Here is a 25,025-nt window from a genome sequence, read left to right on the forward strand (position 1 = left end):
CTATGAAAAGCAGGCATTCTAGATCTCATCCTACATTTGTTATAGACCTTCTGAATGCATGAAGTTACAAGTAGATAAGAGCAGTACATTAACCTACTTTTAATCCAATACACCTATGCCATTTGCAGACTTTGAAATAAATTGTGCAACCATGTTAAAAATCACTTCTCATGTACTCTGGACATCTCAAAATGATTCGGTTAAATTCATAAAACTATTGCATATTTTATAATGAAGGAAATGCTGCAGCTAATTTTAATACAAAGCCCTCACAGAGCAACAAAGTTGGTTAAGGAGATTGATCAAGAGATAAATATTAGCAAAAAAATTGGAAGTGCTTCTTTGCTTTTCATTGAATAGAGCAAGGAGAGTTTTCACACTCACCTGAGAAGGCAAATGACAGACAAGGGCATCAAATCTCATTAAGTTTGTAGAATTGTGATTCTTAAAGGTAGCTTTCTGAATCAATTTGAACAAAGTATTATCACAGAAACCACACAAAGTTTGTGCCCTGTTGCTTTTTTTCCATGCATGACACTGACTTTACAGCATCATTAATGTGGACTCAATGGGCCAAAGGGCCTGTATCCGTGCTGTATTGCTCTATAACTCTATAAAAACACAAAATATGTACGAATTTGGATCAAAGAAAGGTTCTCAATTGCACAGAAACACTGGACAATTCCAACTGGAAAACTTCAGTAAAAAGTAATCCATCAAAAGAAAATTCAATAAAAATTATTTGCTGTTAGCCTGCATTCCTACCTTGTTTATTCATAGAAGGTGAAGTACTTTGTACTTCTTTTGCAACTTGCAGCATCCAAGCTGGCAAGACCCTTTTCCTCTGCACAGGGTTCAGTGGTGCATTACCATTATTCTGTTGCTGATTTTTTGACTGTAAGAACAGAAAATTAGTTGATATAGCAAAAGATAATTTGACAACCTTACAATCCATGTAATATTTTGCCATGTGGAATTACAATATGTGGACATCAAAACTGTGCTCAATCCCATCCTCACCAGATGTTTACACATACAAAGAAAAATGCACAGCAATCAGGAGCTGAAGTTGTGACAGACTTCATCCCTACCTCAAAGAATTGATATTCAAGCCACTTGTGAGTGGTTTTCCCCTGCTAATTATTCTTGGGGACTGGTAACAAAAACTCCCTCATTAGATACAGTCATTCTGTAGCTACTTAATGTATAATTTTCCCATTTCCGATTATTCATCAGCAGAACCAACAACGCTTCAATTTCAAAGTTCATTGGAAAAGATGATCTGATCATACAGCAATTAAAATGAAAGTTAAAAGTCTACAATCAAAAGGAGCAGGAATAAAATTTGGCTTTGTCATACATAAGAAATTTACCAAGCATTTCCTTCAATTTCAAGGACCTAAATCTAAATTCATGCAATATGCTTAAATACTTTCAGCTAGTTCACATGAAACTGGAAACAGGACACTAATCTGTGCACAAAGTACACAAAATTTCACAGTACATTATAGCTTTTATCTAAATTAACAAATCTGGAAGGAATTTCAGGATTAACACAAAACTCCATTTTGATTGCAGGATGTAGCTGGGGAAGGGTTTGGGATCTGCTGTTCCAAAGTAGCAAAAAAGCCAAACACAGCAGCAAAAAAGCCAACCAAGCAAAAAATGGTTTCAATTCAAAAAGCAATGAGCATAAGAGATACTGTAGGATGTTTCCAAATTTTTGCTAAGTATCCTTGAGAATTTGTAGAAACAAAATAGAACACAAGAAAAAGCAGCAGCAGCAGCAAGATTTTCCAATTCCTCATGGCTGCTCCGTGGTTCAATATGATCATGGTTAACCTTTTACTTCTACAACACTTTCCTGCACTAACCACATGTCCCTCAATTCCCTAAACATGCAAAAATCTATGAATCTCTGTCTTGGACATACTTAGTGACTGAGCCTCCACAGCTCTCTTGGGTTGAGAAAGCTAAATATACACTAGCCTCTGGGTGAAGAAATTTTGCTCACCCATTCTGCATGGCCAACTCCTTAATCTGAGACTGTAATCCCTGATTCTAGACAGGCAAACAAATCCTCTATCTATTCTAGTATAGTTCCACCAATTCCATGTACTCTAATTTTGTTTAATAATCTTTTGTGTAACACCTCATCAAAAGCCTTCTGAATGTTCAAATGCACCACATCTACTGGTTTCTTAATCTATTGTACTGATTACAACCTCAAAAAATTCTTAATACGTTACTCAATTATGATTTTCCTTTTATTAATCCAGTTAATCCTAATATTATTTCTGCCTTATTACAGCTACTTTATTAATAATCTGACAACAATAGTAGAGATTAAGTGATCTACAGTTTGCCATTTTTTATCTCCCTTTGTTTTTAAATTACTGGGCTTACATTTGCTACCTTTCAATCTACTGGAATCTTTCTAGAATCAATGGAATTTTACAAGATGACATCCAATGCACTTTAAACTTACACTAAAATTCTGAAGTTAAAAATATCAACAGAGGATTGACTTACAACCTTGATGATTAGATTATAAACAAGTACTGTAGTGCTACTACATCCAGCAATCAACCACACGTCATCTTACCATTTATTTAATGGCCTTTGTTAAAATGTATAACTTGTACCAAAACAAATCAAAATTTTAATCATATTTTGATCATTTAATGTGAGCTGTTAAGGGGCACAGAAATTTATTAAAAAAGAAAGATCACAAATGAACTGATGATATTTACCAAAATTTGTTGGTGCTCTGCAGGTTAAAAGTAATTACATAACAATGGGATACTTTTGAAACAATAAGTGCTTCATTATCGGTACTTATGCTGCTGCTGCTGCTGTTGTTGCTGTATGAAAGTCCGGGGAATTATTAGAATATGCAGAAATACAAGTCCAAAATTGTATATCACAACTTCTAACTCTGCAGCATCTGCTATTGTATTCACCTAACTTTATCACTTCAAAAATCGGCCACTCCAGTGCTCACTTGGCTGGCTTCCCATTCTCCAAGATCTGCAAATTTCAGCTTATCCAGAACCCTGCTGGCCATATGTTATCACATACTCAAGTCCCTTCACTTATGATATCGGATCTCACTGAGCAATGTTAGCTCCCAATTTCTCATCAATGAAATATTAAATTTTCATCCTCATGGTTCAAAAATATCAAGGTCTTGCCACATTCTCTCTATAACCTTATCTAGCTCTGCAATTAATCTCAACTCTTTGTTCCTCCGACCAGAGCCTCCTCTTCACCATTGGTAGCTGTGCTTTCAGCTGATGAAGTCCTTCACTTCCTTCTCCTCTCATTTCTTTAAAAAAACTCAAAACATTTGTATTTTCTTCTTTATACTTGCAATTTTCCCTCAGCATTTTGCTTTGGTATTAGAACCCTGAAGTGCCTTGGGATATTTTGTTAAAGGAGCTAAATGAATGCTCTCTCTGCAGAAGTTCAGTATATTGATCGAAGGTAGGCATTTTGATCATCTTAAAACGAATTAGAAAGGAGTATGGTTGCTTTACTAGACTATTACTATACAAAGCCAAATTCAAATCAGTTGGGGAATTTAAATTCAGTTAATTAAATAAATTAGTTATTCAAATTCAGAAGGAGCGATGATGACAATGATTCTACCAGATTGTCATGAAAACCCATCTGTCTCATAGATGTTCTGACTGACTTTTATTCATCTTTGAATGGCTTAGCTAGCCACCAGGAACAATTCTGGATGCGCAATAAATCCTGGGCTTGCAAATAATGCACATATCCTATGAATTAATAAATAATTCAAGATTCCAGAGAACCAAACCTGCCCTTATTCATCCAGCATATCATTAGACTGGTCAAAAAGTACTCATTGGTTTCCAATTAACAAAATATCTGTTAATTATATAATTAATACCATATTCTCCAAAATGTTATTTGATTCAAATGCGCTGGATTTTTCTTTTGAATCTCTTGTCATTGCCTTGAAAGATTTAGTAGGTTTTTCTGTGTAATCCTCAGAGCCATTCTTAAACTTCCCTTGACCTAACTGCAAATTTTCTGAGTTAGACTGATCATCTTCAAAACTGGACAGGTCACTGTTTCTGCAATTACAAAAATAAGATACAAATATTTTAGTGCCATAACTACATTATATTATTCTAAAATAAATCCTGGTACACACTGATAAAAAAAAGTCAATTTTCACTATAAGGCTCAACTTACATACAAGACAAAACCTGTTGGTACAACACATGAAATTAACTTTCTTTTCACAGTTCTTTTCTAATGGGCATGACTTTTTAAAACATCTCAACAAGATGGTCCCCATCACGATACTGTGGACCATGTAAAACATATTTGAAAATAATATCCATAAATAATCCACGTCTGATGAATGCAATAATTCATCCCCATGAGGCAAACTGAGTTATTTTAACTTGCAACTTAATTACGGCCACCATTCTATAAAAAGACATGATTGCACTTCACACTTAAGTTATTTCTGTGCTTCAATTTAAGTTTCTTTTGAATTTGTTGTTATTTTATTGCAACCAAGTTATATATACCATAAATCTTACACTTAAAGTACTCTAATGATATAGTATTTAACATATTTCATCAATTCTTACAACCATTAGCCTAGAAATAATAATGCACTGAAATTGGTACAAAAAATTTTGGTCATGGGTAAACATTAGTTGCACCTTGGGCATAAAGGGTTCTGATATTTTCAGAAGCAACAATGTGTGCTCCGAAGTTGGGTCAGAGACTGAATACACAGTGAAGGGTTGAGGGTGGGTTAAATTTGACTGGTGGCCATTTGCCAGACACTCCTGAGTTGTGGGTCAAAGAGATAGGGGTAATGAGGGGAGGGACTAGAGTCTATGCCTTTGATCAAGATTGGGGAATATGAGAGAGATCAGAGTCCAAGTTTTGGATTAGGATGGAAAGGGACAGGAGGGACCACAATTGATGATATAGAGATAACATTGAGGCAAGTTACAGACACGAGTGTGGTTGGAGACTGAGACATTCACTGGAACTCTTGGGGGATCATAGGGTGGGTGACTGAGGCATTTACATCATGACGTTGGGAGAACTTGGGGGTGGTGGAGGGTGCCGAAAGGATGAAAGATAATTAAAAGACTTATCTGTGAGGGATTTCAATATAAAATTACTTTAGGAAAACTAATTGTCCCAGGATTGAACTACTGTAGTTGCTCCCAAATTAACTTGGCCAAATTTTCCCCACAAGGCACTAGAAAGAACGTTGCAGAGGGAACAATGTCATCCCAAGCACCCCAAGGTAAAATTGATTGTTTCATTCCAGGAAAAATAGGTTTTCCAGTCTATAATGATAAAACAAAAAGCAGTGTTAGTTTCTAGGCAACTAATTATGGACTGAGAAAAGATGGAAAAGGAAAGAAGTGGAAGGCAAGAAAACATTGCTAGAGAGAAAAAAAAATGTAGAACCATACATTGCAATTTAATGGAGATACAAGAGAGACTGCAGATGCTGGAAATCTGGAGCAACACACACAAGATACTGGAGGAACTCAGCAGGTCAGGCATCTATTGCTGCCAGACGTGCTGAGTTCCTCCAGCATTTTGTTTGTGTTGTTCCATTGCACTTTAAGTTCACTTTTAGAAAACAATAAAGTATTACCTTACTGTAATCTCATGCTAAAGTGCTGATGCACAGGACAGAAGAAATACAAAAGAACATAATAATTTAGAATTAGAAAGCATGATTGCTATTTAAAAGACTGCCTAGGTATCTTCAATGTTACTGACTGTGTATCTTGCATTTGACACACAACTTGATCCACAAATTAAAACAATTCTCCACATACTTATCAAGAATCACTACCACTTACCAAGTTCTGGAAATAAAATTAGCAACCACAATACAAACAGGGTTGGTCATGTCTAATGTAAAAATAATTAAAGATATATATAATTCAAGACAATTTATAACTTGTGTCCATTATGAATTTAGGAATGTATATCTAAAAAACTGTGTCAAAACCCATTGCACAAGAGATCTTTCAGCCCAGGTATGCACATAAAAGCTCTTTGAAAAAGCTGAAATGACTTGTCCAGTGATATTCCTATGACAGCACCTTTATCAAAACATCATAACATTTTGTACGAATAGTCAAAAATCAGAAAGGTGACCAGTTCAAATTTTCTATAAAAATATCATCCTATTAATTTTGAGTAAATCTGCCACATACAGATCGAATGAAAGGTCATCAACTTGACATGTCAACTTTGTTTCTCTCTCCACGGACACTGTCTGAGATTTTCAGTAGTTTCTGTTTTATTGCATAACATATGTTATTGTTGTTTATTTGATTCTAAATTAATGAGTCACCTTAAAGTCTGATCCGAACTGGAAGAGATAACTTTATATATATATTTGTCTGGCAACAAAGAAAAGCAGTCTCCTGGGTTCAGCCAGTGCCATTTATCTTTCTCCAGAGGCAGAAGCTGGTCTCTACTTGAGGACTGATGGAAGCATGGATTAATGTGTATCTGGAACAAGCAAAGGAAATGACCAACAAATTAGAATAAATACTCACTTTACTTTTGATGCAAAATAGCATAACAGTAGAAACTCGCTAAATATGAGCAGCAGTGTGAATTACATTAACTAGATTTCACAGTAACACTGAAATCATTATTCTTCACAATAGAATAGTGGATTTTTGACAGATAAATAATCAAAAGAAGACAACCAGAATGTGAATTACAATAAATTGGATGCACAATTTCTTGGGCTTCAAATAGTTTACTTTGGTCTAAAGGACAGAGAGTAGTACCCGCAGGTTAAAATCATAAACAAGGACAGCCTAGGAAAATTATGGAAACAGATTGGAAAGTCAGGTAACTGAATCACAGATAATAAATTCCATTGCAAAAATATGAAACTCTTTAGTTTTGACTAAGGTTCTAACAACTTGAATTTAGTAGTATGAATAGCCAAGGCTAATCTCCAAATTTAATTTACGAATGGCATATCAATACATTCTTTATTGATAGAATTGGGACCATCCACTCAGGTACTTTTTCCACAGTACTTCAATAAACTCCAATTCACCTCCTCACGTCACCTCCCTGCTTCATTGCCCCTAGGTCAGGCACATCTAGGTATTCTTTGGGACTCCTTTTAGTCCAACTCATGACCACATGTCTACAGCATCCCCTTGTTGGCCTTGTCATTTCCAACACTGACAACCATTTCCTATCCAAATCGTGCCACTCAAAACCACCATTTCTTAAAGTCCACCTAATTTTCACTTTGCGAATTGCCATCCTATTGCTAACTTCTTAATTTCTCCAAAATTCATTATTAAAATAGAAGTATGAAGCAATGGAAAAACAAATACACTTTGCTGATTATAATGCAGCTGGTAAGGGTTGTGCCTCACAGGTCCAACGACCTGGGTTTAATCCTGACCTCCAGTGCTGTGTGTGGGAAATTCGCATATTCTCCGTGACTGCATGGTATTTCTTTTGGTGCCCCGATTTTCTCCCACGTCCCAAAGACAAGGGGGTTGGTAGGTAAACTGGCCATTGCAAATCGCCCATTATGTGTAGCTAAGTGGTAGAATCTGGGGTGAGTTGATGGGAATTGGGGAGGATAAAATACAATTACTGTAAATGTGTATTTGATGATCAATGTGGACTCAGTAAGCTGAAGGGCCCCAGACCTGAAATGTTAACCGTTTCTTCTTTCCATAAACATTAGCTGACCTGCTGAGTATTTCCAGTATTTTCTGTTTCAGGTTTCCAGCGTTTGCAGATTCACATGTCTCAGCACAAGGGGTCAGCAATTTAGGATGAAGATGAGGAGAAATTTCCTCAGAAGGTTGTGATTCTTTGAAATTGCCTACCCTGAGTGATTGTGGATGTGCAGAAAATTCAAGACTGAGATTTATTGATATTTCAGTAGTAAAATAATCAAAGGAGTGAAAAAGTGGTGCTGGCAGAGAAGATCAGCCACAATATTATGAAATGGAAGAGAAAGTACCAGTTGCCTTATGGTTACTATCAAAGTTCTTCTTTTACGAAAACTGTACAAATTCTGTATGTTAAGGCTGATGTAGTACCAATTTTGCACTGAGGTAAAGCAATTATGTTTTATTTAAAGAGGATGGCCGTCTTGGTTCAGTGATAATGATAGATTTCCCTTAGAATCCAGTGGCAGAGCACAGCCTTCTGCAGATTCTAAGCACTGGTACTTACATCGTTATGTCTTACTCTGCTATTAATTTATCAGAAGCATCACTTTTACTAGGTAATCCACTAGACTACCTGAGGCTATTTTGTCTTTGGATCTGGTTGTAATCATAGGGCTCACATATTATGAGATTACTTCCAGAAAATAGTCTTCTACAAAGTCCAACATTTGCAGGGTATTATACTGTGCAAATTGTTTGCAAACAGTTCAAATTTATGCAAACTCAACTAAATGCCCTTGATTCTGTTAGAAAAGGGCACAAGACTGTGCAGTACTTGTAGGAGAACTGAATCACTCACAAGAAACTGGATATCCATGCACAAGTACATACGTGCATAAAAAAATCTCAAAGTACCTTTCATTTTCACAATGTATTAAACAGCAAAAGTCAATAGTTTTGCCATCATTACTACTGTAAGATTCAGGCCATTATCTGCTTAGTCAAAGGAAATATTAGACTGCCAGAATGTGCATTACAACCAAAAGAAAACAAAAAAAGTTTTTAATTTCAACAAGAAGCACAGAGAAAGAGAGCCACTACATTTTCTGCACACATGGGATTAAATTATTTGTTAAATCCATTGAGATGAATTGGTATGACAATAATTAGCTAAAACCAAATAACACTGAATTTTCATCATCTGTCAGACCAACATTGACGATGCAATAAGGATGAAGAGAATGATCATTCAAAAAAAATCTGGCATGGCAATAAATTTTAGCATTCAAGATGAAAGTCAGAGCTGTTTTAGTACCTCACAGCTTGGAATCACACAACATTAAAATTTCTGTTCAGAGTTTTGTAATTAGGTCCCAAGACCCCGATTCACACTAAGCACCAAACAGCCAATGGAGAACAAATTTGGATAATATGATAGCAATGTATCAGAGCCAGATATTTTAGTCCATTTCTGTAAACCTCAATATATAGAAAATAACATCTTATGTGTTTTTACAAATTTTCAGGAGATTTGGAATGTGTAAACTTAACCAAGAATAGCCAAACAATATGAATGTTTTATAAGAACCTCAAGGCTATGTGCTTCGCCCCCTGCTCTACTCTTTTTACACACATCACTGTGTGGCTAAGCACAGCTCCAATGCCATATACAAATCCACCAACAACACTGTTGGACAAGTCACAGGTGGTGATGAGTCAGCTTACCGGAGTGAGATAGGACACCTGGATGAGTGGTGCTGCAATGACAACCTCTCGCTCAATGTCAGTAAAACTAAAGAGCTGATTGCTGACTTCAGGAAAGGGGAGGACAAACATCCACCAGTCTAGATTGGGGGATCAGCAGTGAAGAGAGTCAGCAGCTTTAAGTTCCTGGGTGTTAACATATCGGATGGCCTGTCGTGGGCCCAGCACATAGATGCAATCACAAGGATGGCGTGCTAGCGTCTTTACTTTCTTAGGAGGTTGATGAGGTTTGGCTTGTCTCCAAACATTCTAACAAATTTCTACAGATGTACTATTGGAAGTATCCTGACTGATTGCATCATGGTCTGCCACAGCAATTCGAAAGCACAATGTTAGAAGCTGCAGAGAGTAGTAGATTCAGCCCAATACATCAAGGCAACATCACTCCCCGCCATCGGTAGTATCTATGAAGGCACTACCCCAAGAAGGCAACATCATCAAAGATCCCCATCATCCAGGCCATGCCATCTTCTCACAGCTACCATTGGGCAGGAAGTACAGAAGCCTAAAGTCCCACACCACCTGGTTCAAGAAGAACTACTCCCCTTCAACTATGCTGTTCTTGAACCAACCGGCACTACAGTTTAGCAACACTCTGACCACTTTGATCATTTTGCGCTAAAACGGACCTTGTGTTTTTTTGTTCTAATTGTTTTATTTCTTGTAAAAATTGTGTATAAATTTGTTTAATTTATATTTTTCTTGTGAATGCTGCTTATATGATGCTATGTGCCTGTGATGCTGCTGCAAGTAAGTTTTTCATTGCACCTGTGCATACATGTCCTTGTGCGTATGACAATAAACTCGACTTTGAAGAGCGTAAAGGAATTAAAATCTCACCCAATATTTTAGTTAGTTTTATCACAAGATCACATCTACAACAATAATGCCTTTTCCTTTTTACAGACCAACCAGAATAACACCGAGTTACCTTAATATCGATAACCTGGAAAATAGCTCGGCTAATGCCGCCTCAGATAAATTATGGTTTGAAGATAAATGATAATTTTACTGAAATCAACCGGATAGTGTATGTCTTACTTGCTCATCCTAGCCTTAAAACCTTTAGAATTCCCATGCAGATTCCCATCCATGTATCATCTCTGTATTTGGGTGGGTTTGATACTACTTTTGCTTCCAGAGGTTAATGCTTGGGCATTATCTGTACTCTGCCCTTTGAGGTATCAGCGAAATATTGCAATTATACAATATTAAAAAGTATTATTTGAGGCAGAATCTTCCTCACCGGTTTAATGCGCAACTTCTCATCCAACACTTCCAGCAGGCCATGGTTTCTGGATACTCGTTTATCGGAAACCTAAAGAATTCATTCAGAAAAAAAAAGTTAAATCACTGGTATGAATTTTTGGATGAGAAAATACAAAATACAAAAATGTCCCAAATGCAAATTGTCAGGAGCTCTGCAGTTAGTGGGAATGGAATCAAGAAAACAGGAGGCGAGTCTCACAAAGACATTAGATTAGCATAGGATAAGTGTAACTAGGTGCTTGATGGTTGATACAGCCTGTGTGAACCAAAAGGCCTGTTTCCATGCTGTATGACATTATGACTCTGAAGAAAGTTCAGCAATGGCATGAACAAGGAGAAACTTGAGAGATGTGCTGGTCAGTGGGGGATCTAAATGGATGTGTTGGACAAGTAGCAGAAAGAACTAAACAGGGAATCTTAAATTTGGTGACAGAGGTTTGTGAATTTCCTCATATCTGTTATTGCAGACATCTTGGGTGAGTGGGGGCAAGATAGTGGTTTAAGCAAGTATCTGGGTCATTGAATAAAACAGCCAGAGTTATATTTATTTTCCTGCAGTGAATGAGCCTACGAAAGGAGAATGAAACCAGGAATGCTTGATGTTATCTGGACAGATCTGGTGATGAATGATCAAGTCAGATATGCACACATAGACTTCAGGGAAGAAAAATTAACAATTTATCTGTGTGAATGATCACAATAAGAAACAATGGTGGATCTTCTTTGAGTCAAATCCACCAACTATACAAGAGTTTAAAACAGCTATGCAACTCAATACCAGAAGTGATGTTCTGTTTGCAATTTGAAGATTAGACTGTTGAAAGCTCAAAATTGTACATCAGTTAAGGCAGGAATGAGAATTCAGCAAAGGATGGGCTGGACTACAGGCAGAAAACAGGCAATGATACAGAGGTGGAAGCAAGCTGTACTTGTAAATGTTAATTCTATTTCTCTCTGCCTGGTCTACAGCCTATTTTCAGCATTTGCTATTTTATTTCTAATATTGCTTTATGTGACTCATTTGTTTAGTGTTTGTTTACTCACATTCTTGATCACAAGAAGCCAAATTGATGTTTGCTCCACTCAAGGGCACTACAAATTGAAGTTGTTGGTGACCAATTGTTTAGAATTGAAAGATCACAAATATCTGCTAGAGACTACAGAAAAAAAGGGCTGGTGAACCCACGAAGGGATTTGCAGATAAAAACAGATTTGACAAAAGGTCATTGACCCGCAAAGTTAATTCTCGTTTCTTTCACTGATACAGCCTTCCTACTGAGCACTTCCAGCATTTTTTAAAATCGACTGTTGCTAAACAGGGAGCAAATGCAGATCAGTAAACTAGTGACCAATATGGTCAGAAGAAACTTTATTTTAAACCGAAAGGATGTTGGTTTTGCAGAACTCCCCACAGCATGAAGCAGCTGAGTCGGATATAATCGGTGTTTTGATGCAACCCGTACAGGCACACAAGAGGAGAGGGTCGCGTTGATAGGGCGAGATATATTGAAAGTAATTCATAAACATCGACATGGATCGTGCAAGTGGAATGACCAGTTTCAGTACGGGATACCCCTGTTTAACTGGGAAACTCCTCGATGAGTCCTGCGAGGATTTCTTCCCGCCCCCCCCCGAAAAATGCAATAATACTTTAAACGTCCGGAGACTGTACCAGCGGCGACCACAGCACTTACCCCGAGAAGAGGCCCTCGCCCGATGGTGGTGAGGCCGGCAGGCAGGTCGACAGTCCCTGTCCCGTCCACACGCTCCAACATCATCTTGTGTTATATCCTTTTTACATCAAACACACGCCAGACCACAACCAAAACACAGCCGACCCCCCAAACCACTTCCTTTGGGGGGGGGGGGTCAAAAAAAACAGGCGAGCCAGAGAAAAAACGTCACGGACCACAGACAAAATAAACTACAGCTCCCGGTGTGCTCCGCGTCAACGCACCCACCTACGCCTGCGCGTTGATTCCGGGAGGGACTTGTGCCGTACACGCATGCGTGATTCCATGCAAACAGACGTCAACTGTCGACATTTAAAAGCCGGTGGAGGAGCGTCAGAACAGGTGAGGGGGGAGGTCTGGTGAATGATAGAGCAGACGTGAGGGGCCGAATGGTCTGCCTCTTATGATGAGTGGGGGGTGGGATATGAATTGGGATAGAGTGCGGGTGTTGGGATTCAAGTAAAAGGGAGGATGTGGTTGAGGGCAGCAAGAGAGGGGTAGGAATTAAAGGGTTGAGGATGTGGCATTTGGTGTGGGTGGAGGAGGTTGGAACCGGGGAGGGGTGAAATCAGAAGGAAACGGGTTGAACGATGGAGCTGGTGACTGAGGTGGGGAAAGCCCCAAGCGTATCTTGGGTTAGGGTGGTCAGTTTGCGGGCACTGGGATCATTATCCCTCTTGTGTTGGCTGTACTGGAAGCTCTCTTCTCTTTTGGTCTCGCTAGAAACTGCCACTTTAATCTGGCCCACGCCTTCATTACTCCCGTCCAGTTTGCACTCGCCTTTATTGGGATTCAGGCTTTATTGTTTGTTTTTTTTATTAAGGGTGAGTGGGAGTCCCAAGCATTGCGGTGTGTGTGTAGGGAGCATTGTTTCAGAGAGGTATTAGGATCAGCCGTGTGATTGTGTCATTTGGTTTGTTATCGTAGTGGTTTGTGGGCATTGGTTTAAATACTGTGGGTTAGGATTAGTGTGAATGTGATAGATGTGTATAAACAATGGAGTCCTTGCATGATGAGGTCTTTGAACCTTAGTATCCAATTTGCAATATGTAGATGATGCTTTGTATTGGTACAGGCCCTGGGTTATTATCCACTCGTTCACCAAAGCATATGAAAGGGTTGCCCTTGCACTGAACACCTACAAGGCTAAGGTCCTCTAACAATCTGCTTCTGCTGGACTACACTGCCCTCCAACAATAAAGGTTCATGATGAAGTCTTGGAACCATGGATCACTTCCCTTATTTTGGGAGCCCACTCTGCCTTTTAAAAAAAATGAATGAATGGATCTTTTTTTTTGTGTGGCATTGACTGAGCGACGAATATTAGTCAAGACACTGTGTTTAACTGCCTTATTATGGGAAAAGTGCCATAGGATCTGTTGGAGAGAAGTGTGGCATAGAACTATGTTTGAGTCACGTATAGTTAAAAATGTAAAAAAGGCAGATGTTGGAAATCTGAAATAAAAACAAATGCTGGAACCACTCAGTATTTCTGTAGTTGCTGCCTGATCTATTGATTATTTGGTATTGGTTTATTATCGTCACTTGCACTGAGGCATAGTGAAAACCTTGTGAAACTTGTCTTGCAAACCGTTTGTACAGATCAATTCATTACATGGTGCATTGAGGTAGTACAGGGTAAAAACAATAACAGAATACAGAGAGGAATACGGTGTCACAGCTACAGAGAGGAAGTGCATTGCAGGTAGACAATAAGGTGCAAGATCAAATAAGGTAGATTGTGAGGTCAGAGTCCATCTCATCATATGAGGGAACCGTTCAATAGTCTTATCACTGTGGGATAGAAGCTGTCCTTGAGCCTGGTGGTATGTGCCCTTAGGTATGTATCTTCTGCCTGATGGGAGAGGAGAGAAGAGGGAATGACCTGGGTGGGGTCTTTGATTATGCTGGCTGCTTCACCAAGGCAGCGAGAGTATAGAAGTGAGTCTGGTTTCTATGATGTGCTGGGCTGTGTCCCCAACTCTCTGCAGTTTCTTGTGGTCCTGGGCAAAGCAGTTGCCATACCAAGCCCGTGATACATCCAGATAGGATGCTTTCTATAGTGCATCGATAAAGGTTGGCGAGTGTCAAAGGGGACTTGCCAAATTTCTTTAGCCTCCTGAGGAAGTAGAGGCACTAGTGAGCTTCCTTGGTCGTGCATCTATGTGGTCGGACCAGGACGTTCACTTGTAGGAACTTGAAGCTCTCAACCCTCTCAGCCTCAGCACCATTGATGTAGACAAGTGCATGTACACCGCCCCCTTTCCTGAATTCAATGACTAGCTCTTTTGTTTTACTGACATTGAGGGAAAGATTGTTGTCATGACACTATATTGCTTGGCTCTCTATCTCTCTTCTGTACTCTGACTCATCGTTATTTGAGATACAGCCTACTACGGTCGTATCATCTGCAAACTTGTAGATGGAGTTAGAGCAGAATCTGGCCATGCAGTCATGAGTATATTTCTAGTATTTTTTTGTTTTTATGGGTCATGTATCCTAGAATGAAAATGCAGGAAGCCATTAGCATCAACTGACATGAATTTGGCAGTACAGGGATGACTGAGAAATACCAAAAAAATAAACAGATAAGTTAAACCAAACAGGTTCAAGAAATAAGTGTACAGTATAAGATGGAGATGCATGAGTGGTGATGTATTTGTGATGGAAGAATAGCTTGGACTAAATTTACAAGCTTCAGGAGTGTTGAAGCATTATGGTTAAGTTACTGAAATAGTAGCTTGATGCCTTTTTATTTTATCCTGGAGACAGAATTTGGGGAAGTTTAACTAATTTACATGAAACCTAGTTATAGGAATGATGATTGTTGAAGCAACTCATATGGTTCAATGATGTCTTTCAGAGAAGTAAATCTGCCATCTTTCTGATTTCATGGAAGGATATATGCCATCCATACCTGTTTTGGCTTCTATATGATCTCAGACCCACACCAATGTCAGTGACTGTTACTTGCCCTCAAAAATGGTTTCCTCAGCTGCTCAGTTGAGGGCAGATATGGATGACCTAGGCAGTTGTACTAAGGTCCCATGAATTTTTTTAAAAATTGCGTTTGCGGATTGGTGCACAATTTGGAGTTAAACACCACAGACCAAGGATTTCACACTTATCCCAGATAAGTGTGAAGTGTTTCATTTTGGTAGGTCAAATATGTTGGCGGAATATAGTCTTAATGGTAGGACTCTTGGCAGTGTGGAGGATCAGAGGGATCTTGGGGTCCGAGTCCATAGGACGCTCAAAGTGGCAGCGCAGGTTGACTCTGGTTAAGAAGGCATATGGTGTATTGTCCTTCATCAATCGGGGAATTGAATTTAGGAGCTGTGAGGTATTGTTGCAGTTATATAGGTCCCTGGTCAGACCCCACTTGGAGTATTGTGCTCAGTTCTGGTCGCCTCACTACAGGAAAGATGTGGAAGCCATAGAGAGGGTGCAGAGGAGATTTACAAGGATGCTGCCTGGAATGCGGAGCATGCCTTATGAAAGCAGGTTGAGGGAACTTGGCCTTTTCTCCTTGGAGAGACGGAGGATGAGGGGGGACCTGATTGAGGTGTGTAAGATGATGAGAGGTATTGATAGGGTAGATAGTCAGAGGCTTTTCCCTAGGGCTGAATTGGTGGCCACAAGAGGACATAGGTTTAAGGTGTTGGGGAGTAGATATAGAGGAGATGTCAGGGGTAAGTTTTTTACTCAGAGAGTGGTGAGTGCGTGGAATGGGCTGCCGGAAACGGTGGTGGAGGCTGATACGATAGGGTCTTTCAAGAGACTGTTAGATAGGTATATGGAGCTAAGTAAAATAGAGGGCTATGGGTAAGCCTAGTAATTTCTAGGGTAGGGACATGTTGGGCACAGCTTTGTGGGCCGAAAGGCCTGAATTGTGCTGTAATTGTTCTATGTTCTATGCTATACAAGGCATTTGTGCTAATATTTTGCTTTATGCCTATGTCTTTACAAGGGGGAATAATAAATCAGTGAAAAAAAATGCTAGAACCACTAAGAGGTCAGGAAGTTCAGTGGAAAGAGAAACAGTGTTACTGTTTAGGAGTAGGCACAAGAGACTGCAGATGCTGGAATCTGGAGAAACAATCAAAACCCTGCCCGAAACGTCGACAAGTCCTTTCCTCCCACAGATGCTGCTCGACCTGCTGAGTTCCTGCAGCAGATTGTTTGTTGCTACTGTTTCAGTATGTGGTGACCATTCATCAGAGCCTTTTCAGAATTGTTTTCAGAGTCTTGCAAAGTGGAATGCAGAGTATGTTGAGAAATAAGAAATTGGTGTAAGCAAAGAATCCCCAAAAAATGGCAGGCTGAGATAATGATTTAGAATGCATGAGAAGTGAAGAAAGAAATGGTGGAAGCTAAATAGAAAGAACAACACAAACATTTTGGTGAGGCCATGTGTTTTAATCTATAAGACAAAGTGGTGGAAATAAAACAATAAGATGGTAAAATTCTATTTTGTAGGTTTTCAAAATACCTCTGCAATTGTGGAGCAAGCAACAATGGAAAGATTTTGCAAAAGAAACAAACATGATACTATTGATAATGGTAAAATAAATTTCCCCATCAAGGTGAAAGAATTACCAAACTCTCACAATTTTGCTCTGTTTTTACCTCAAGAGCTGACTCTGAAAATTTTCAGTGAATTGGACATTCAAGGCCTGTCTAATGCAACAATGACGTGTAAGACATGGAATTATTTGATCGAAAACAGTGACTTTCTATGGCGCAAACACTGCTTGACAACATTGGCTGTATGCAAAAGAGAACTGCAATGTGATCGAGCAAGTGGATTTTCATGGAAGGTAAATAATCTGTGATAGTTTGAGGAATGTAAAAATTAAAGCATTTTTTTACACTAACTTTCTATCCATCTTTCTTTCCATTTGTATCTGAGTTTCAATAATTCCTATATTTCTCTTGCTTTTCTTTCCTCTCCATCATTCTTCTCTGCTCTGTGAAGCCTTCTCTGAAGAATTGTCTCATTTGAGTTTGCTATCAAGACTCAATTCCATTGATTACCATTCAGTGATGGGTAAATCATAATTATTGGTTTTGACTGTATTTGTTTATCTCAACTAGGAAATCAGGTGGCCTAGATTTTAGGGCATGTCTTTCATTTGGCTTGCAGTCCAGCCCAGATAAAACATTTCACTGGTTAAAAAGACATGCATAGAGTCATAGAGTAATACCCCATGGAATCAAGCCCATTGGCCCAACTTGTCCATGCTGACCAAGATGCCCATCTAAGCTGGTCCCATTTGCTTGCATTTTGCCCATATTCCTCTAAACCTTTCCCATCCATGTACCTATCCAACTGTCCTTTAAGCATTGTTCAGGTATTTCAGATTTACTATATACTCAGCCATGCCATTAGAATTGGAGGTTTCCCTCAGTAACCCATCTGCTTGTGACATGCATCTGAAAATTCCACTCTTAACCACTAAAACAAAAATGATATTTTTTAGTTTAAGATTGTAATTGCATCTTTCTGTGAAAATCTAATAGAGATGTAACAGTACACAGATTGGTTTCATTAGTCGTGGGACTTGCTGTAAAAAGATCATCATTCCCTGAGTTGCGTAGATTCCGGTAGTTCAAGAGGTCCTAATGTATGCCTATTACATGATTGGTACCAAGTCCAGGGTTTGTTCCTCACCACTGCAAAACAGTTGGATCTGCAACATTAATAATCTTCTTCTTTGTTAATTTATTAAAGGGTAAAATAATTTGTCCACGTGTTATAGAGCATTTCATGCATCCTAATATTATGCAAATAAAAGTTATAGCTTCCAGATTAAATGCAATTATAATCAACACACAGCATTTGATGTAAGAGGAATATTAAAAATGTTTAAACAGTTTTTGTTTTGTTAATTTGTAGGTCACCCTGGTGAGAAATTACGAGAAAAGCAACATAAAACAAGCATGGTTGAATGGTCATTATAGTTACATTCGTTCTGCAAATGAACTTTTGCGTAAAAGTATGTGTGAAATGGATGCAGATGCATGGGGCGAGATATTAGAGGCTGAGTTGGAAAGATAAAAGCCTAGGAATTCAATTGTGTGGAGCAGCATTCATGTACACTGTGCAATTCAGTTTCAAAGTGTAAAAAAATCATAAAGAAAGATTGGGGGTTTGCCATTTTAGGTTCTTTGTGCTTCTGATGCACCAATACACAAAGGATTCCAGATGTGTGGTGTGATACCCAATGGCTTGTTACGTACAGTATGCCTGCACATAACTCCTGTCAATTTGCGCCACAAGTGCATCACCTATGGATGGCGCAGGCCACTTCTAGCTGCTTGAGTAGCCTGCTTCACCGTTAGTTAAAAATGTAAAGTCCAGTGCTGGAAGCTCACCTCCAGTTGTTCCTCTTTAGGTAAAACACTTGGCTGTTTTTGCTGTTCTGAACACTCTTCTCCCTGACCCTACCCCAGTGCCCACCACCCTGCTCCATTAGCCAGTGATGATCATGAGCACAACCCCCACCTCACTGATATTCATCTTAGCCCTCAACACTAATCTCCAACCAGATACCCACCATCCCATCATCCTCCTCAAACTTTACTGTCACCACCATTTTCCAACACAGTTTATCTCAGCCAACCCTTGCCACCAGTCTGCAGCTATCCACCTGCATATTAGGAGTAGTCTCCTCAAGCCTACTCCACTATTCAATATCATGTCTAATCTGATTGTAACTTGAACACCACATTCCCATTTACCTGCAGTAACCTTTCACCCCCTTGGTTATCAACAATCTCTGCCTTAAACATTTTCAAAGACTCAGCTTCCACTGTCCTTCGAGGAAGGAAAATTTTCAAAGACTTAGGAGCATCTGAGACAAGAAACCTAGCCTCACCTCTTTCTCAAATGAGTGACCCTTTACTTTTAAACAGTGGCCCACAGTTCTGGATCCTCCTGAGAGTAAACTTCCCTTCCACATCCACCCTGCCGTGCTCCCTCAGGATCTTGCATGTTTCAATCAACTCCCTTATAACTCTCCTAAACTCCAGCAGATATAAGCCTAGCCTCTAACATTTTCTCATAAGGCAACTATCCCAAACCAAGTGAACCTTTCCTAAATTGCTTTCAACACATTAACATTGTTCTTTAAGTAAGGAGGTCGGTACTGTGTACAACGCCCAAGATGTGGTCTCATCAATGCTCTATATAACTGAAGCATAATCTCCCAATATGGGTATTCATTTACCCTTACAATAAACAAAAACGTTTGATTAGCTTTCCTACTTGCAGTACCTATAAACTGGCCTTTTATGAATCACCCACATTATATTCCTGCGCATTTCAGAGCACTGCTAGTTCTCACTATTAGTTAATATGCTGCCTTGTTATTCTTCCTGTCAAAATGGACAATTTCATATTTTCCAACATTATATGCCATAGGTCAGATATTTGCCTACCCATTCAACCTATTTAAATTCCTTTTGTGGCCTCCTTATGTCCTTTTCCACAACTTCTCTACCTATCTTTGTGAACTATTGTTTCCCCATGTGTGACACCCACCCTTCCCAACCAGCCTGACTTATTTACCACTGATCTCCAGTTTGTTTTGCCACCACCACCTCCCAATACCCTGTGACAATCTTCCATCTACCCCTTTGCTGATACCTAAGAGCTGATCATCTCCTGACCACTGTCAAGGTCCAATCACTCCTACTTTCTCTCCCCTGTTGCCTTGACCTTCCAATCCCCCAGCTTCTCCCCTGCATACTTCATGACCCATATTTGGAATTATGACATATGTTTTCCATGTGCGCTCGTAATAGTGGAATTCAGAAATGAAAGGCCTTTAAGCACACAAAGTGTGCAAGTGTTCTATAGCAAGGAACAACTTGGGCCTTGTGCACTATAAAATTTTGTGGCCGTGAGTTCCCATTGGTCCACGTGGCTGCACTATTCAATGCACTTTTCCAGGAGCCTTACAATTTTTGAAACTTAAAGATTATTTTTTAGCTATTTTGTTGTAGCATCATGCACTTAAAAAGAGCTGTAATGATTTTTTATTTGTTTAATAGTTCATATTTTGATATAAAAAAATTTATGGAATTTGAAAACCATCTTTTTATTGTTAAACTATAAATATTTAATGCTATGGTATTGAAATGTCCTTTAAAAATGTACCTTTAAAAATGTTTTACACTGTTTAAAGCACTTTTGTTTTTGGTTTGAAGAAGCATTGATCATGAAAAGCTAATGGGAGTACTGTATTCTTGAATTCTTTGTTTTGTACCCAAGAGAAATAAACATTGGACTTGGATTGCTTGCTCTCAAATGCTTTGTTTAATTAATCTGCATGTAGCATTCTAATTATGGTGGTTTTATAATGCAGCAGAAATCATCAAGAGTCTTTCAATTAGTTCATGAGTATGAATATTGAAGGTAAATTGGAAAATTAGTTTATTATTGTCACATGTACCAAGGTACAGTGAAAAACTTGCCTTGCGTACCGTTCATACAGATCAATTCATTACAACAGTGCATTGAGGTAGTACAAGGTAAGACAATAAGAGAATGCAGAATAAAGTGTCACAGTTACAGAGAAAGTGCAGTGCAGTTAGACAATAAATAAGGTGCAAAGTCATAACGAGGTAAATTGTGATGTTAAGAGTCCATCTTAACGTACTAGGGAACAGTTCAATAGTCTTTTAACAGCGGAATACAAGCTGTCCTTGAGCCTGGTGGTACATGCTTTCAGGCTTTTGTACCTTCTGCCCAATGGGACGGGAGAGAAGAGAGAATGTCTGGGGTGAGTGAGGTCTTTGATTATGTTGGCTGTTTTACTGAGGCAGAAAGAAGTGTGGACTGAGTCCATGGAGGGGAAGCTGGTTTCCATGATGTGCTGAGCTGTGTCCACAACTCTCTGCTGTTTCTTGTGGTCATGGACAGAGCTGTTGCCATACCAAACTGTGATGCATCCAAGTAGGATGCTTTATATGGTGCATTGATAAAAATTTGTGAGGTCAAAGGGGACATGCCAAATTTCTTTAGCCTCCTGAGGAAGTAGAGGTGCTGGTGAGCTTTCTTGGCCGTGACATCTACGTGGTTGATCAGGATAGGCTATTGATGATATTCACTCCTAGAAAGCTGAATTTCTCAACCTGCTCAACCTCAGTACCATTGATGTAAACAGGAGTATGTGCACCACCCCCCTTCCTGAAGTCAATGACCAGCTCTTTTGTCTTGCTGACATTGAGGGAAAGGTTGTTGTCATGACACCATGTCACTAGGCTTTCTATCTCCTCCCTGTACTCTGACACATCGTTATTTGAGATATGGCCCACTACGGTGGTATCATGCAAACTTGTAGGTGGAGTTAGAACAGAATTTCTAATCTCTCCGTGAGAATCTCCCTGTGTCTGCGTGGGTTTCCTCCGGGTGCTGCAGTTTCCTCCCACATTCCAAAGACATACGGGTAGGTTAACATGGATTTACATAACGGCGCAGACTTGTTGGGCCAGAAGGTCCTGTTATCGTGCTGTAAATAAAGTTTATTTTAAAGAATCTGGCCACACAGTTGTGAGTGCATAGGGAGTAGAGGGGGTCTGAGGACGCAGCCTTGTGGGACACCAGTGTTCAGAATAATCATGGTGGAGGTGTTGCTGTCTATCTTATTGAAGTCTGATTGCAGTTATTGATTGCAGTCTGCTGGTCAGGAAGTCAAGAATCCTGTTGTAAAGGGAGGTGTTGAGTCCCAGGTCTACAAGTTTGGAGATGAGTTTTCTGAGAATTATAGAAGTGAAGACAGAGCTGTAGTCAATCAACAATAGACTAACGTAGGTGTCTTTGCTGTCCAGATGCTGCAGATGAGTGTAGAGCCAGGGACATGGCATCCGCCGTACACCTGTTTCAGCGGCAGGCGAATTACAGTTGGTTGAGTAGTATTTTATGTATGTAAAAGTCAGTTAGTGGTTAGCACCACTAAAATGATAGCTATTTAAATTAGCAGCATGCCAAATTATTAACTATAGGCATTAGCTTTCAAAGTCCTGTTTTAAATAATTTTGTCAACACTTTTTCTGTTAATTTGTTTACTTTTATTGAAATACTGCAATTGGGATTGCTCAGTTTTTGTACATTAATTAACTGATCAAGGAGTCCCAGATACGTGCTAACCTGAGTTTACTGTTCTCAGGTGAAACAGTGGTGGCACTGTCACATTTGATTATGGTCACATCCATAAAGGTAACAAACAGTAACCCGGATAATTACAATTATTTGGAATGGTTTACCTTTTGAAATTAAGTTTAAAATTCTCAAGGTTCTGATAGTGTTGATAAACTTTAAAAATTGTTTTATTTCTGCAAATAAGGCCATGATTTGTTCACTTTCAGATACAGCAAGCAATTAGGAAGTCAAATTGCATGCAAGAGGATTACAGTACAAAAGTTGCTGCAATTGTAGAAGGCTTTAGTGACGCCATATTTAGAGTAGTGCCAATTATAGTCTTAATATTCCTGTCCATGAAATGATATATTTGCTTTGAAGTCAATTCATTGATTGTTCACTACATTGATTCCTGGGATGAGGGTGTTGTCACAAAAAGAGAGGTCAAGTGGAGTGATTCTGTTTTCCAGTAGTTTAAAGAATGAGGCACATAAGACTCAGGATAGATGCAGTAAAGCTGTTTCTGGTTATTGTACAGTTTTGACAGGAGGTTGGTAAGCAAATGCCAAAAAACCTACTTCTGCTCCAATTTCTGAAGTCCTTAGTTTGTTATTAGAGGTCATAATCTCAGGACATTTTAATAAGTATATGGGTAGGAAAAGTTTGGAGGGATATGTGCCAAATGCAGGCAAATGGGTCTAGCTTAGGTGGGCACCTTCGTTGACATGGACTAATTGGGCTGAAAAGGCTGTTTCCGTGCTGTAACTTTACTTACTGATGTAAAGTCATCTCTATCTTAAATGCTATGACATTTAAGATAGAGATAAAGAGAAATGATTTTACTTTTGATTGTGAATCTTTGTAATTCCCTTCCTCAGAGGGCCGTAGATACTCAGTTCATGAGTATTTTCATGGATAAGAGAGGTGTTTGGGTTCCAGAGAAATCAAAGAACAAGAAGATTGGTAGGAAACTGTAATTGAAATACATTAACACAGGCTCACTGAGCATTCAAAGTTGATCCACATTCTTTTTTACCTTCCAATGATTGAGCTGGACTTGCCTTGGTACAGTTAAGTCATCTCATTGGAAGACCTAGCTTGTTAATTAGTAAGTAAAGTTACATCAGTTTAAATTGTTGGATGAAAGCTATACTTGATCAGTTTCAGAAAATACCAGTTTTTCCTCAACGCAGTTACTTTCATCAAAACAATGAAAAAAAGTTAATTTGCAACATGCATCTTGCTAATGATGTAACAAGTATATCGAGGCGTGATAATGAACGCAGGACAAAATAAAATTTATTTTGCTTTGTCGTCACAATGCACCTGCAGAGAGCAAAGTTTCTGGAGTTAGATAGAATTGAATACTAGGCTTGTATCAGGTCCAGAAATGACACTAGAGGGGGCACTTGTAATGCAGCACGAAACAAATGGCCTCATAGCTGTCTCTCAGCAGGAGTCCATTTTTTGTGCAAGGTTATTTGTGAAATGAGTAGCTTTTTTATGATATATAACTCACAAATTACCCACACAAAAATTAATAGTCTTGATATAACTCAGTTAAAACTCAGGAGCAAATTTCCATGATCCTGAATCAGCTCAGTGTAGTGAATACAGGAAAATCCTGCACAGTTTTCTGTTCATTTAAATTACATTTAAATAAATGAGAAGCTACCTAATGAAGCTGCATTCTGGCCCTTCCAATCTTTCTGAATTAATTGTACCATGTGATCTAGTCTACCAGGGAAATACACTCCATGATATTCGCACCTCTGCCCGATAGTAAAATGATTAAAGCATTACTTTTAAGAATTGTACCATGATTTATTTTATTCTGAAAGTAATCCATCTTTATTTTGCTTGCATATTTAGTGCATGCAATTTTGACATCAAAAATCACTTCTTACGTAAAACCAGATTCTTGCTTCCTTTAATCTAAAGATGGAATATCCTGTTACAAATGTCAATGTTAACTGTCTTTAATATATGAATTGAAGGTTTTAATTTTCTTGTCATATTCATGAAGATAGAATTCTGTTTTTCTCTTGCTCTAGCATTATTACAGAGACAGAAGTGAGAATGAACTGCACAGCATTGTATCACGCCAGTGGTTGATGACAATCCTCATGCATATTCATAGATGTCACAGGAAGTGGCACTGAAAACAGCACTGCTTCAGAGCTTGATGAAACCACAGCAGGTCACAGCCACTTTTCAAAAGTTCAGTTATATGTAAATTTATCAAAAGTAAAATATCTATTTCTACCTGTATTTTTCACTTTTGTGTTGAATTAACAGGGTTTGACATTTGAACAATAGCACAGATTGCATAACTAGTGGTCTTTTGATTAAACTAAATACTTCCTACACATAACAGTAATTTGCACTGTATGCCAAATTGAAAGCAATAACTATTGGTTA

General features: G+C 38.8%; 2 protein-coding genes across 3 annotated transcripts in view; one reads left to right on the top strand and one right to left on the bottom strand.

Moving 5' to 3' along the window:
* Window positions 1-12,779, bottom strand: part of aplf (aprataxin and PNKP like factor) — a 45,284-nt gene extending 32,505 nt beyond the window's left edge. The window contains exons 1-5 of one of the 2 annotated variants that reach the window (XM_052012947.1): window positions 12,419-12,777; window positions 10,702-10,773; window positions 6,383-6,543; window positions 3,920-4,106; window positions 766-895 (exon numbers count right to left, since the gene is read on the bottom strand). In XM_052012947.1, coding sequence (XP_051868907.1) covers window positions 766-895; window positions 3,920-4,106; window positions 6,383-6,543; window positions 10,702-10,773; window positions 12,419-12,502 — 634 coding nt within the window. In that variant the 5' untranslated portion in view covers window positions 12,503-12,777. Of the gene's footprint in view, window positions 1-765; window positions 896-3,919; window positions 4,107-6,382; window positions 6,544-10,701; window positions 10,774-12,418 lie in introns of both variants that reach the window. The other variant, XM_052012948.1, reaches the window with a different exon arrangement.
* Window positions 12,780-16,940: 4,161 nt separating this feature from the next.
* LOC127568788 (F-box only protein 48) lies at window positions 16,941-20,721 on the top strand. The gene is made up of 2 exons (XM_052012949.1): window positions 16,941-17,277; window positions 18,357-20,721. Exons 1-2 carry the CDS (start codon window positions 16,975-16,977, stop codon window positions 18,516-18,518), a joined length of 465 nt encoding a protein of 154 aa, XP_051868909.1. The 5' UTR covers window positions 16,941-16,974; the 3' UTR covers window positions 18,519-20,721.
* The last annotated feature ends 4,304 nt before the right edge of the window (window positions 20,722-25,025 follow it).

The sequence above is a fragment of the Pristis pectinata genome, chromosome 3 (assembly GCF_009764475.1).
Source record: "Pristis pectinata isolate sPriPec2 chromosome 3, sPriPec2.1.pri, whole genome shotgun sequence".
Classification (NCBI taxonomy): domain Eukaryota; kingdom Metazoa; phylum Chordata; class Chondrichthyes; order Rhinopristiformes; family Pristidae; genus Pristis; species Pristis pectinata.

Bases quoted from the DNA above. Each gene is read 5' to 3' on its own strand.
- LOC127568788 (XM_052012949.1), top strand. From the start codon at position 16,975: ATGGAAAGATTTTGCAAAAGAAACAAACATGATACTATTGATAATGGT. The intron at 17,278-18,356 runs GTAAATAATCTG...GTTAATTTGTAG, and splicing joins CAAGTGGATTTTCATGGAAG to GTCACCCTGGTGAGAAATTA.